The 15,368-nt window shown below is 43.8% G+C and overlaps 1 protein-coding gene across 2 annotated transcripts in view; it reads right to left on the reverse strand.

Annotated features, from left to right (window-relative positions):
* The window catches only part of Usp43 (ubiquitin specific peptidase 43), a 62,308-nt gene that overhangs the window by 28,997 nt on the left and 17,943 nt on the right, over window positions 1-15,368 (reverse strand). For both annotated transcript variants that reach the window (XM_028780171.1, XM_028780170.1), the window contains exons 3-7: window positions 14,686-14,789; window positions 7,947-8,039; window positions 6,355-6,490; window positions 2,588-2,723; window positions 987-1,122 (exon numbers count right to left, since the gene is read on the reverse strand). In XM_028780171.1, coding sequence (XP_028636004.1) covers window positions 987-1,122; window positions 2,588-2,723; window positions 6,355-6,490; window positions 7,947-8,039; window positions 14,686-14,789 — 605 coding nt within the window. The remainder of the gene's footprint in view (window positions 1-986; window positions 1,123-2,587; window positions 2,724-6,354; window positions 6,491-7,946; window positions 8,040-14,685; window positions 14,790-15,368) is intronic.

The following is a 15,368-nucleotide window of genomic DNA, read 5'->3' on the forward strand; positions in this document are numbered from 1 at the left end:
AGCCCCCAGACTCCTTTAGACACTTCATCTGCATTTTAGCTAGCACATGATCAATATACATATTTACAGGGCCCACTGCAATGTTTCAATGCATGCACACACTGTAGAATGATCAAATCAGGGTCATATCTATCAACCAAACAGTCACAATTTCCTTAAGACACTTAATCTGACTATATCAAAAAGTTGTCTGTTTTTGAATATTTATAATATAACCAATCACTCTCCTGAACCCTTTAATTAGTTTGAATCACGTTCTAGTTCATGTCTTCCAGACAAACTGTCAAACTACAAACAGTGCTGGGTTTTATTTCCTTTACCTCCACCTTTTTATTTCCCCCTAGTGACCTGTCTACTGTGTAGCTCATGCTGACCTGTAACATGCTACATAGCTGAGGCTGGCCTCACAATCCTCCTGCCTCAGCCTCCAGACTAACGGAGATTACAGGTGTGCATGGTCATGCTTCGCTTTCCTCTTGTAGCCAGTTTTCCACACTGGCTGGCTGCTGCTAGCCCTCGTGACGCGATATAAAGTAGTAGTGGCGTGGACCATCACAACCGTTCCTGCAATTAACAGGAAACCTCTGGTGTTTAATTAAGGATGGTGTCGCCATCTGCTCGAGGCAATTACAGCTAATCCTCTTGCTCAGAAGCACTCTGCTCTCATCTTCTACTTTATTAACAATGGGAATAAATACTTATTTTATTAAGTTAGAATTATTCTAGATAGAATCCAAGTATAGAGCCCAGTATGGTGTAATCCTAGCACTGGGGAGAAACAGACAGGAAGACCAGGAGTCCTGAGCCAGTCTTGATATATAGTGAATTTAAGGCCAATCTGGGCTATATGAGATGAAGAAAGAGAAGGAGGGAGAGAGGGAAGGAAGGACTGAAGGAGAGAGGGAGAGAAGAAAAGAGAGAGGAGTGGTGAGCACAGGTCTACAAATCCCACTTATCACATGAACACAGGAAGGAGGTTCACATACCTGCTCGCCTGCTGCCCTGACCCCACCAGGTTACAGAAGAGGATGATCACCCTGTTCTCGCTGTGGAGAGGCGCAGAGAAGCGCTGGCTGTCATGAACTGCCAAGCGCGGTGACATTGACAGACAAGATGGATGAGCTGGAGAAGAGAATGATACCAGAGCATCCAGTCACTACTGAGGAAAGAACCCGCGGGGCCCCCCGCCCCCCCCCCCCCCCTCTGAGGGGAGATGGCTCCTGGCTCCTGGCATACAAAATTCATATACATATGATTTTGTGGTTGTCATCAGCCAATAATTTTAAAAGATGGGCCTGAGTTTGATTAGAAAATTTCAAAAGCAATCTGAAAAGCAACCTGAAATTACTTGGGTTGCTTTTATGTCTCCAAGAGAACCTTAGAGCATCCCCTACTGGGGACAAAAGAGAGGGCCTCTAGTTCTAACCAGTTCTGAAATACTGATTTTTTTTTTTCTCAAGGAATGTATGTGTTACTCATGATTAAATTTGAAATGAGGACTTATTTCCCTGGGTTATAACACAGTCAAGGTCAATCAGTGTTTTGTTCCAGATTATGTGGCCCGCTACTCTCCTGTTAACACAGAGAACGTCAAACATCTGCTTCCCACAGCTCACTGACTGGGCTACCTGAGGACACAGGCTCAGAGCACAGGAGTCATCCGAGGTGTGGCAAGCTGCCATTCACATTACCAACCCTACAATACTATGCTTCTTCCTACTATGATAAATAAATTTTCATTTGTAAATTCAGCACAGTGGGAGAATAATAACAAAAAGTAATAAAACAGAATGGTAACAAGTGGCTACCATCAAGGTTATTTAATATCTACCAATTGTGGGGCTGGAGCACAGGTAGAGTGACTACCTGACTGGCTTGTGTAAGTCCCTGAGTTTGATCCCCAGTACCACAAAACAGAGATACACATTAGCAATGGGTAGTTTTGAAATTTTTCATTTAATGTTTTGAGAGCTCAGGGGGTTGTAGGTAACAGAAACTTCAAAAGGAGAATATGGAAGTAAGTGGGGGGCTGCTGCATGCTGCAGTGGGGTCTTTAAACATGGCCTTCTAAACTGGCTAATTGTGCTAAAATGTACAGTGATACACAATGGAAGTTAGCTTTTTTAAAAAAGACCACATTTACCTGTCAGAGATTAATGTGCTCTTCATCTCTTTGCCTGTCTACAGCTCAACTGGTAGGAATTTGATGCCAGACATGAGCTGTGAATTGTAACAGTCTTGAAACAAAGATGACATCAGCACCTCCTGCTAAGCAAAGATTCTCAGAGTGTGGTCCCTTGACCTGCAGCATCAGGGCCATGATTGACATGCAGATTCTCAAGCCCCTCCTCAGGCCTTGTGAATCTGAAACTCTTGAGAAGGAGCCCAGAAGTCTGCTTTAAGTAGCCCTCTGGGTAATTGTAATACTCACTGAGATTTTTAATATCAATCATCTGCAGGTAAGTTACAGAAGAAATGAGTCTAGCAATTACAAGCCTTAAAGGCTTCTGCCTTAGCACCCTGAAAGATACCCCACCTCACACTCACTCATGCCGTCCCAAACAACTTATGTAAGACACTACTGTACCTGACAGTGTCCCCGGACCAGGTGAGGGAGGGACTTGGAAAGCATACACATTGTCACCCTCTGCAATGGTATTCAGGTCCTCTTCATCAAAGAATGACCGCTGGAATCCATTGGGATACAGTTCAACCAAGATCACCTGAGATGAGAAGGATCATTTTCTCAAAGAGAACCCACTAGATAAGAATTCAAAAACCAGGCCAGTGAGATGGCTCAGTGGGGAAAGGTGCTTGCTGCCAAGCCTGATGACCTGAGTTTGATCCTTGGAACCCACACGATGAAAGGAGAGAACCAATTTCTGTATGTTGTCCTCTGGACTCCATATGTGTGCATACACACACGCGCGCTCACACACACACACACACACAGACACACACACACATACACACACACACACACATACACACAAGTAAACATAAAATTAAAAAATAACTCAGCCTTAAAACTTATTTCTCCATTCCTTCCAAGTGTCTACATATCTTAAATCACAAAATATAGAAAACAAAATAATTTGGTTAACAACAGACATTTTAACTACAACCACACAAAAATTCTAAAAAATCTAAAGTTTTATATCTAACTAACCTGCCATAGCACAAATAGGATAAAAACCACTCTCAATAAATAAAAACTGATCTCCATGAACAGTGCTCCACTAAGAGGGGCTCAACATGGTGCTACTGATGTTTCTCATGTGTCCGGCCTGAAAAACATGTTCATAGAACACAAGATGGTTTACATTACAGGAAAGAGACCTGGCTTCCCTAGCATCCTGATATACAGATCTCACAGTGTCCATTTGAGGCACAGCAGCTGGGAAGTTCTCTTGTAAAAGATGTATTTCAGGCTTTACAGAAAAAAGGGGGGGTGAACCAGAAGAAAATTTTGAGTTGTAAAATGAACCAAAGAAAGTAGTAATTAATATTACTAATTACATAAACATTAAATTTAAAATTTCACTATCCATTCAAACCATAAGACCATGAAACTGTGTTTAACTACAAGTAGGGGGCAGATACTATAGTCTAGAACTATAAGAACTACTATTAACTATCTACAATAACGTTTTTGGAGAGGGTCAGGGTCAAGGTTGAGAGAAGTTCTCAGTACATATCCCTGGCTGGCCTGGCCTGGAATCTGCAGCAATTCACATGCCTCAGCCTCTCAGATGCTGAATTATAGTCATGAGCCAACAATACCTGGCTACTATCTGTAGTAATATCTAAATCAAAAAGATTAAGAAAATTGAAGCACTTAACAAAGATCTTTGTGTTGCTTTGAGAAGATTTAACATTAGAATTTACTCATTTTTTATACTGGCTTTTAGTAAAAATTAAAATAAATTAATATATGGAACCTAAGTCATAAGACATAGAATAAATACACCCAGATGCTTCCATTACCATAGACACACATGGCAATCAAAGAAATCAAAACATCAAGAGGGATGTTCAGTTTCAATCAGACTATCTATCCTGTCCTGACAGCATGTGAGTTCCATGCCCCTCACAAATGCACTGGACACTCCACATGCCTGACAGTCCTGAGGGGCTACTCAACCTCCATCAGATTGGCCCTTTCCATCTTCCATTACTGTCACGTTTCCCAAATGTTGTGCTCTTCCCCCACCACACACACACACACACACACACACACACACACATAGTTCCCTAGAACACTTAAGAGTTCACTTGTTTTTATATTTTTCATTAAATATTTTTCATTTATTTTTATATGAGCGGGGCCTGGAATGTGCAAACCACAGCATGTGTTTAGAAGTCAGAAGACAACTTTCCAGAACAGTTCCTTTCTCCTTCTACCATGAACTTAGGTCATCAGGCTTGAAGGCACCATTACAAGGAAAATATGCATTATTTTTTCCCTGTGTGAGAGTTTCTCCAGGTAGAAATGGCGGTCAAGTCTACTCAGATAAGAGTAGGAGGGGGGCCAGTAGACTGATGGAATCGTATCCAAGGTGATTCTACAAATATACAGACATAGCCACTACCTTAAGATGTGAATACTTTGTTGTATGTGTGTTATAATGTACCTAACAAAAGACTTACACATATTTTGTTTAATTTTAAAAGGTCCTACCAGGTTACCTAGGAAACATAAATTTTCCATTTTATAGTTAAAGAAATAGAAGGCTGATCAATTACTTGCAAGGCCCAAGTCAGAGAGCTGGAAAGCATCTGAGTCACAGCTAGAACCCCACTCAGAGCCCCTCTGTGATATTAGTCTTTATTGTCAACTGACTGGATTTAGGATCATCATGGAAACACAGCAGCAAGTGCCCATGGGTATATTTCTAGAAAGGTTTAATTGAAGATGAAGACCCACCATGAATGTGAGCACCACCAGCCTGGGGCTGGACGGAATGCAAAGGCAAGCTGAGCACCAGCAGTCATCTCTTTGCTCCCTGACTGCAGATGTGTGACCAGCTGCCTCACCCCTGCCCATCCCCTCAGCAGTGACAGGCTACAATGTAGCCCTCAAAGCCAAGATGAATCCTTCCTCCATGATGTTCCCTTTTGTCATGTATTTGGTCACAGCAACTAGGAAACTCAAGTAGCCTCTCATCTTGCCATGCTGCTTGTCACTGTATCACTTTTATCCCAACAGGTCACTGGGGTCCTCTGGGCACAGTAAAGCCAATTCTTCACCAGGACTCCTTAAGAAGCAAAATCAAGCCAAGTGTGGCAGCTCACACCTGTAACCCCAGCACTCAGGAGGCTGAGGGAAGAGAATTTCCATGTGTGAGACCAGCCTGGGCTTCATAGTCAGCTCCACAGGCAGTCTAAATTACAGAGTGAGAAGATCCTGTCTCAAAAATTAATTAATTAATTAATCAATTAATTAATAACTAAATACATGAAACAAAGACAGGTCTGGTGGTACATGCCTTCTAAGCCACAGAATGATGAGATGTTGTCTCCAAAAATCAATCAATCAATCAAAGACAGGTTTGGAGGTACATGCTAAGATGGAGGCAGGAAGGTCATGTAGTCAAAGCTATCTTGGGCTACAAAGTAGGCAGTCTTAAGACAGCAGATCAGTTTTCCACCCTCTCCATCTCCTCTCCTGTGACAAACCTTCAATGTCTGCATCTTACTGAGCATCATCCCTTCAGTACCCAGCCGATTTTCTCAGGAGTGGAAGAGCATAAAACCACATGCGTTCTGATTTCAGCTTAGCCACCTCCTAGCTGTGTGACCTTGGACAATTCGCTTAACCTCTCTGAACCTTTTTCCTCTCTTCAAAAATGAAGATCTCTGTAATATCTTCTTTACAAGATTGGCCAGGATTAACTCATGGGATAGCAGAGCACAGTGGCACATGCTTATAATCTCAACACTGGAGAGGCTGAGGCAGAAGGATGGCTAGGAATTTAAGGCCACCCTGGAATATATATAGGGTACCAGGCCAGCCAGAATCATGTAGTGAGACCTTATGTCAGAAGAGAGGGAGAGAGGGACAGAGAAAATAACCATAGGACAGTGCCCACACTTAGTAAACATGACTGGTTAGCTGCTGTTGGATCACAATTACCATCACCTTCTGAACTGCAAGGTGTCTCTTTGCTGTCACCCTGAGTAATAATGCAGGGAGAAAAGAAGGCTGGGTCACCACAGACACCGAGGGACAACTAATCAAGTAGAAGCCAGTGAGTCATGCTAGAGTCATCTGGGAACCACACATTAGCCTGGGCAGCTGGCCCAGTCAGCATTCTGCCATTCAATGGCCAGGCCCCAGCCGTTCCAGCACACCTCCTCTGCAGGGACGCCTCCTTCCTCCGCAACCATCTTCCTCAAGGCCGCCACCGTGCTAAGGATCGGCACAGCCAGGCCAACACGCAGGAACCGCTGGCTCTTAGAGGGGAACACCAAAGTGACACTCAAGAATCTGGAAAACAGAAAGGGAGCCAAAAGTCTTAAAGGACTGAAGGGAATGGTCACCAACACCGTGGACCATGGGGACAGGCTCAGCCCTTAAACACAGTTTGCTAGTTGGGTCCCTGAACTTTAGGTGCCCAGCCACTAGGCGGCAGGAAAGAGTCAACTCTTCCAAACAGCTTTTCCAGAGGGTTGAACATAAAAGGATTTTGAGTGGAAATCACACTGTGTAGATCTCCGCTCCCTCTGATCCTATGATTGTAACAGACAGGTAGTATTTAAAACAAACGAATAAAAAAATTCTGTGTTTTGTAAAACAAAACAGCCAAGTTGCTTATTTTAAAAGAAATGAACCCTACTGGTCACTTTCCTCTCAGTGAAAATTTCCCTTTCAGTCTCTGATTTCATTTCCCCTCACAGCCCCCAGAGCCCACTCCTGAGGGACAGTGACTGCTATGCCAAGTCACAAGCTGGGATTAGAACATGGGAAGTCTGCCCCAGGGTCAGTGCTTCCACCACTGTGCTATGGAGTATCCTCAGTCACAGCCTACATTTCGATTCTATCAATGGAGGTCTAACCCATGTTACTGTGTAAGACAACAGTTATGCTTATGACACAGACAGCACAGCAGTTCTGGGCAGATGGAGGTGTGGCTGTCATGTACGTCTCTGTGTTCTGCTAGATCCTAAGCATGCAGAAGTGGATAGGAAGGGGCGGAGACAGGATTGAACAAGGTAAGAACACAATGAAGAAACACCTCTACCTCCGGGCCCACACCAGCTCCTGCTGTCAGCTTCCAGGACACTGGCCTAGCCAGCTGTGTTGATGGCAGGATGGGATTCTGAGAAAGAGACTGCACTGCCAGTGCCTTGCTTTTAGACATTGCAGTCCACTGCTCTCTCACCCCAACACCGATTTTTTCCTCACCTGTACCAAACAAGCCTTTTTTTCTTTCTTTCTTCCTTCATGAAATCATCTCCCTATAATCAAGTGTGGTAGTTCATGTCTACAGACACAGCACTTGGGAGAGTAAGGCAGAGGGATGGGCTATAGAATGAGACTCTGACTATAAATAAATAATGTATAGGAAAGCCAGAAAAGAAACATTTCCCACACCTTTATAAAGAAAGGAACAGGATTCTGAGATACCGCAGGTAAGAACATGTAGCAACAGATGCCCTTGTCTGAAGTGGGGGCTGTGCCAGCTCCTGAGTGGGCCAGAGACCTAAGTCAGGACACTTTGTGGACTTACCATGGACACACACAAGCATCCTGTTCGTCAGCTAAAGAATGGACACTCCTTTCTCTTTAATTGCCCACTAGCTGAGTGTCACCTGACTATACAACCAGTTTTAGAGAAATGTTAAATGAAAAATGGTAGATCCAGGAACAGAAGGTTCCCAGAAAAGAGGAAAGAGGGGTCAAGTAGAGTGGGCACGTCACAGCACTCAGGACACTCACGTACCTCGTCTGGCGCAAGGGGATGGGAAGAGACACACACAGGAAGGGGTCGAAGGTGTTGCTTTGTTTCAGGCAGTGAGGACAAGTCAAGGAAGACCTGTGAAGGCAAGAGCAGAGATGAACGTCATCACACTTACACCCGTGCGGTGGGACGGGAGTGGGAGAGAGAAGCCTTTTGTTCCAGCGGGCTGCCAGACACTTTCTCTTGAGAGCCCCGGTTCCCGGAACGCCCCCGCACACTGTTGCGCTCCGGCTCACGCTCAGGACCGCCGCTCCGCAGCCCGCTCCTGCTCGCGCCTGTCCGGCCGCCCGCGACCTCCAGGGCACAAGCAGTGCCCAACACCAGAGTACCCAGCAATAGATAAGGGGGCAGGCAGACAAAATGTGGTACATCCACACTGTGGAATACAACTCAGCCATAAAAAGGAAGAGTCCCAATATCTTGGAAATATTATGTCAAGTACCAAGAAATACCCAGACCTATTGTATCATTCTATTTATGTGAGATATCTAGAATAGGAAACACCAAAGTGGCACACTACAAATTGGTGGTTTCTGGAAGCTGGGGGCAAATGAAGTGGAATGTGACTACTCACTGGGTACCAGATTTTCTCTTTGGGTGATAAAAGTGTTCAGGAGCGGGGAAGAGATGATGGCTACCCAGCACTGTCATCGTACATGCCCCTGGGTTGGACATTGAAATGCATCGTCGAGCTTGGTGTGGGCACTGAGGTCGGAAGATCACCTGAGTCCAGAAGTTTGAGAACAGTATGGGCAACATAGGGAACTTTGTATAAAACAACAAAATAAATGGATAATTTTAAAAGTAAAACTGTTGATTCTCTGTTTCAGGACTCTTCCCTTTTGCAGGGAAGAGAGAGAGGACTTTATGCATGAGAATGTCTCAGCATACCAAGGATGGGGGAAGAAACCCATATGCCAATTTTCAAGCCAGAGGTCTCAGGGCCTCTTTATTCTCGATTCTCAGCTTTCCTGAGTCCCCAAAACACATGAATGGCTGTTTTAAAAAACAGCTGTTCTGGTTGGCCAGTGGTGGTGCACACACTTGGGAGGCAGAGGCAGGCAGATTTCTGAGTTCAAGGCCAGCCTGGTCTACAGAGTAAGTTCCAGGACAGCCAGGGCTACACAGATAAACCCTGTCTGGGAAAAAAACTAAAACACAAAAAAACAAAACAAAAAACAGCTGTTTTGTTTGTTTGTTTGTTTGTTTGTTTGTTTGTTTAACAGGGAGGATAGGAGGACATGCCACAGCATATGTCAAGTCAGAGGACAGTCTTTGGGAGCGGGTCTTTTCCTTCCACCATGTGGGTTCTGGCGCACAACTTAGGTCATCAGATTTGGCAACAAGGGCCTTTTACCTTCTGGGCCATCTCACTAGCCTAGTCCACAGAAGATTCGTAAAGGTCCAGACTTCCAGGTTTTCCTGCCATAGATTCTATATCAATGACGTAGGGGAAGGACTCTGGCATCTTAAGTTTAAAAACTTTCTGCAAGTCAGATATAATATTTCATAACTATAATTCTAGCACTCAAGAGGCTGAGGTAGAAGGATGAAAAGTTCCAGGCCACCGTAGACTATATAGCAAGATACTATCTCAAAGATAACAACAACAACAACAACAGCAGCAGCATAGCAAGAAGGTGAACCAATAGATTCATGTGAGGTGTTGTTGGCTCTTTGCCAGATCTTAGGGATACAAGTTACCTAATGGTTACAATAGGGATACAAGTTATCTAAGTGGATAGAAGTTATTAAAAAGTTGAAAGTACAATGTAGAAAACAGTCCCCAGTGGTCTTTGGTTTCCTTGCTTACTGTGCTGGTGGTAGCGTTGGAGCACAGGGCCTCAGGGATGTTCGGTCCACTGTCTACACTGCACCACACACCCATGCCTAGTCTTTTCTGTTTAACACTGACCTGGGAGAACCAGTGTAGTGTTTTGATAAAAAAAAAAAAAAAAAAAGCAGTGTGTGCCACAGCATTCACTGGCCATGGCATTTGTGGGGTACCCTCAGCTACTGCTTCTTCAGATCATCCCACCTCTCCTGATCACTGTGTACAGAGGTACACATCAAGTCACAGAATATATTCTTGTGTTTGGAAAACTTTCCAATCCCTATTTCACACTTTTCTTCTTTTAGCCTCCAAAAGGCAAAACCAGGTACGTTGTATTTGTTTTCTTTCATAGAGTTACATTGTATCAAACTGGTTCAAGAATATGACTTCAATTTCTTTTTTCTAAATTTACTTCTGTGTGTCTGTGCATGTGAACATATGCAGGTGCCAGAAGGGGATGTCGGATCCTTTGGAACAGGAGTCAAAGGGTTTTATGAGCTGCCTCATGTGGGTTCTGGGATCAAAACTCATCTTCTGCAAGAGCAGTAAGTGCTCATAACCTCTGAGCCACATTTTCTGCCCCAATATGACCTTATATTAATTAGCCTTGAACTTATTTCATATAGCAAAATGTGTGATTTGTGAAAAAAATAAAAATTTTCTAAGTAATTGGTTAAGTGTTTGTATGTATGTATGTATGTATGTATGTATGTATATGTACATATCTCATGGTAGTGAGAACTGAACCCACAGAACTGTATTGTATCAAACTTCATAGACTTGTATCATATCCAAATGATTGAAGAATATGACCTTGCCATCCCAAGCATGTACTTTCTCACTGAGCTATGACCCCATTCTTATTTCATAAAGAATAAAAATAACATATTGTTCCTAAGTTAAACTATAGAAAAGATGGGAAATACACCTGTTTCTCAGAAATTGGGAATGGTGACAGATTAAATATGACCAGTGGGCCCAAAAACGGACATGGAGGTCCTGGGTTTAGCCCTCAGTACCTCATAAGAAATGAGGAGATAGAAGAGAGAGAACCCATAATTACTCATCGCCCCCATTTCTTAGGAGACTGACAGCATCCATACTCCCCCATGGAAACAGACAAATTACGACCATGCAATACATCATCTTGGAGCTGCCCCCATCCATTCCACTGCAGAAAATCACCTCTAATACCTCAAAAGCCTTTGCTTACATAGGCTCCCTGACGACACTTTCTCTATATGACAGGCTCTCTGGCTCAAGGTGGTATTCTTAGCTGTCACTAGCACAAACACCTCTTATGCTCTTATAGATGAGAAATCTACTAGAAGGGCACTGTAGATCCTTAACATTTGACTGACTCAAATATCACTTCCTGAGAAGCCCAGCCCTGAAGACCCATACACCCCACACAAAGTCAGGAACATAGCATACACTTCAAAGCACCCTCAATTTTCCCAATAAACCACCCACCAATAATGGTTAGATAAAAAAGCTCTTCCTGTGCCCTTCCCAGTGAAGAAATTCTTCCACACCAGTCCCTGCCCACCACCCAGATCCACCTCATTGCCCTCTTGCCACTGACCCATCTTGGCCTGCTTCTTGTTTGTTTTCTGTTTGTTTTTGAGAGAGAGAGAGAGAGAGAGAGAGAGAGAGAGAGAGAGAGAGAGAGAGAGTCTTTTTCTGTAGCCCAGGCTGGCCTGTTTAACTATGTAGCCCTAGCTGGCTTCAAACTCAGCAGTCCCCATCTCAGCCTCCCAAGTGCTGGGATGACAGGCCTTGGCCATTGCAATTCATTCTTCCTATTCCTTAAACTTGCCCTCCCAGCCCTTGAATTCACACAAATCATGGCCCACTTAGGGGCCTTGTCTCTGCGGCTCCCCAACCTGGAATACCTATCCCTGTGATCTGACTGGTAGACTTCTTGTCACTCCCCTCTTTGCTCAAATGTCCATCTGAAAAGAGGGCTTCCTGATTTCCTCATCTAATGCCAAGTCTCCCACCTCTCAGGTCCCTAGGTCCTCTCTTATCAATCAAGATGTTTGGGACAGGGGTGAGAATGGGAGGATTGTTGTTTAAATGACACTTCCTACACATATCTGGGAAGCATTTAAGATTGGGGCTGGAAGCCGGGCAGTGGTGGCGCACACCTTCCCAGCACTTGGGAGGCAGAGGCAGGCAGATTTCTGAGTTCGAGGCCAGCCTGGTCTACAGAGTGAGTTCCAGGACAGCCAGGGCTACACAGAGAAACCCTGTCTCGAAAAACAAACAAACAAACAAACAAAAAAAAAAAAAGATTGGGGCTAGCAAGATGACTCAGTGGTTAAGAGTATTTTTACTCTTCCAGAGGACCCCAGTTCAATTCCCAGCCCTCACATGGTAGCTCACAACTATTCATACAAAGAGTTTAAGCTCATTTTGGAGCGATCTGTACCACGCAATACTCTCAGCAACCAAAGAGAAGATGCAGCACTCCACAGTTGTTCCAGCAGCTTCCTCATGATCCTCCCTCCCTGGAGCAGACTGTGGCTGTTTTCTGCTCCCACAGAAAGTAGCTCCAAAGCATTCAGACTGTACATGGGCCTCTTGAACAATCATCCTCAAAGATGGCAATCCCTACCTATTCATTCCCTCTGAAATTGCTGAAAATAATGCAACTTCTTAAACAGAGAAGCTTTAAGTCAACCCCTCCTGGTCAAACACAAAGAATAAAAGCCCCCCCCCCCCAGAAAGTATGAAAATATGTGGCTGGAAGCTGGGGGATTTTAAAGGACTAAATGTCACCTGCTTGAAGGGAAGTAATTAAGAAAAAAAACTCACTAAGAGCTCTGGGGAAACACAGCAGAGCAAAGGAAAAGGGACAGTCACCAAGACCAGAGTGCAGTTCTTCTGGAAATGGCTTAAGGCAACACCCAGAAGGACAGACACTGGAATCCATTTGAAGGAACAAGAAAGCCTGGCTCAGTGCAACCAAACTGACCACAGACAATCGCAAATAAACACAAGATAGGAAAGCAACACAGGAGAGTTAGCAAAGGCAGGGCTCAGACGTCAAAGAATCTGCTGAGGGCAGAGCTTCTTCTGTACTTACTGTGAGTCCCAGCAAGAAGGCCCAGTGCCTCACTTGTCTCCCAGACTCCTGTAAGGGTGACTACTAACAAGAGCTGGGGAGAAGTTCAGTTTGTAAACTGCTTGCTGTACAAGCAGGAGAAAATGAGTTTGACCCCAGCATGCACATAAAATGGCTAGACGTCATGCACTTGTTAACTCAACATTGAGAAGGCGGATTCCAGGGCTCACTGGCCAGCTAGCCAAGCCTAATTCGAAAGTCCCAGACTAATGACAGATACTATCTAAAATTAAAAAACAAAAACAAAAAAAAGAACCAAACCAATGAAAACTGAGGAACACCACCAAAGTTGACTTCTGCCTCTGCACACATACGTAGACATGTACAAGTACCCACAAACACACAGAGATTACTAATAAAATATACTTAAGCATGTTAAGTATGTATATAATTATATAAATAAATTTAATATTTACTATTAATGTCACTCAGTGGTAGGATAGTTGCCTAACATGTATGAGATCCAACTCCTTAAAAAGCAGTAATAATAAGTTATATAAACATAATATATACCATTTATATTATTCAACATATTTTATTACAAATGTATAATTACATATTACCTTATATATGATAGTACATATATTTCATATGGAGCATAAGCACAATTATTTTCACATAGAATATAAAATGTGTTATCAAATCATATGTAAATATTACACATTGACTCTAAAAACTGTCTCACAGGAGGTAAGAGTAGAATGGCAATTACCAGAGGCCAGGGAGAAGAGATGGCAGATAGGGAAATGTTGACCAATAGGACTAACCCACAGACAGCAAGAAGTCCTCTGTTCAACCACACAGGTGGAGTGATTAGAGATAACTGAATATTATGCAATAAGTAAAAAGCTACAAGAGAGGATTTTGTAAGATTTCACCATAAACTAATGATGAACATTTGAGGATACATATATATTTAACATGCCATTGTATATTATAGACACATGTCAAACCACCATACCATTCACGTATTCAATTTTGGTTTTGCCTCAGCCTTTAAAAAGTGGAATCTAAACCTGATGTTAGAAACATACGTATATGAACATCTCACATAAATGAAGTTTTTTGCATCCAAGGCTTCCCTTAAATCTTGACCTCTGTGCTCATTCCCACCTTGGAGATTACAGTCATCTTTGCTGAGTATGTTCCCATCCATCTGACCCTATTCAGCTACCAAAACTCATGAAAAGACACATGTGGCCAAACAGTCTGGGGCTAAGGTCTCATCTTTGAAGTCTTGTTGATGCAGGTATTTTCACCAAACACCATGATTCTTATAAACATCCATACTCTCATATTAGAAATACCCACAGTGCATGCTCCTGGAAGTCAAAGGCCATGTGATGATTTTTATATCCACCGTGCTAAGCTGAGCTCACAGGGACTAACTCCGCTGAGCTCTCTGTCCATGCCAAGCAGACAGGAAGAGTCTCCGCAGCTTCACTGCATCTGCAGGATGGTTTATCCTGGCCACAGCTTCACTGTGCATGCAGGATGGTTTATCCTGGCCACCACATTCCGCTCTATAGAACCATCCCTAGCCACTCCTTTAAAGGAGAGCAGAAGGCCATTCCAAGAAGCCAAGAAGAAGAAAAGAAATCCTCAAGGTTGGAAACAAGACAGTGAATAGCTGGGGCTGGGATAGGAAAGGGAAAGAAACTTGAGTGTTTTGTTGTGCAGGGTCAAGGGCAATGAGATACAGGTGGCCTTCGTGCACAACTCCTGGGGACCACACTCTAAGCACTCTGCCATCTTACCTGTATTGTGCTTGAAAGTGGCTCTGCACAAAACTGGGGCCTACGGAGGGAGGAGTTGCAGATGGCCGGAGGTCCTCTGAGATCTTACTCACTTCTGGGGGCAGCTGCAAAGAAACAGGGAAGAGATCCGATGACATCTTGTCTACATTATGTCACAGGTCTGTTTCCAGGCCACAGAGCCCACCTAATGCCCATATCATCCTTTCCTGTGCCCTGTGGAGCCACGATCTTCTAGACTGGTTCACCATTACTCAGTGTTCTTTCAATCCTCCTGTTTGGCCAAACCCCTGAGAAACGGTGTACATACGTGCAGAACGCAGAACTCAAAGGTGACCATAGAGAGAACTCACACACTCCTGGGGTTGCTCTTCACCTGTGTCCTGCTGGGGCCTCGGATACATCCACAACAGGTATCAATTGTCTACAGGAAAGTGTTGACAGGTGCTACCACCTCCAGAAGTTCTAGGCAGAAATCTTCTCCTACCCTCTTCTACATTCAGTGACTGCTGGAATGTGTGCCTTGTGGCCATGCCATATTGTCCTCTGGTTCAGCATCTTCAAAAATGCTTTCTGCTCTGTGTATACAATGTTTTGTCCTCTGTGGTCTCTAAACTCCCTCTGCCTGTTATAACAACACTCAATACTGTGCTCAGAGACCAACTGGATAATCCAAGTTAATTATC

This window comes from Grammomys surdaster, unplaced genomic scaffold (assembly GCF_004785775.1).
Source record: "Grammomys surdaster isolate TR1022 unplaced genomic scaffold, NIH_TR_1.0 364, whole genome shotgun sequence".
In the NCBI taxonomy this organism is placed as follows: Eukaryota; Metazoa; Chordata; class Mammalia; order Rodentia; family Muridae; genus Grammomys; species Grammomys surdaster.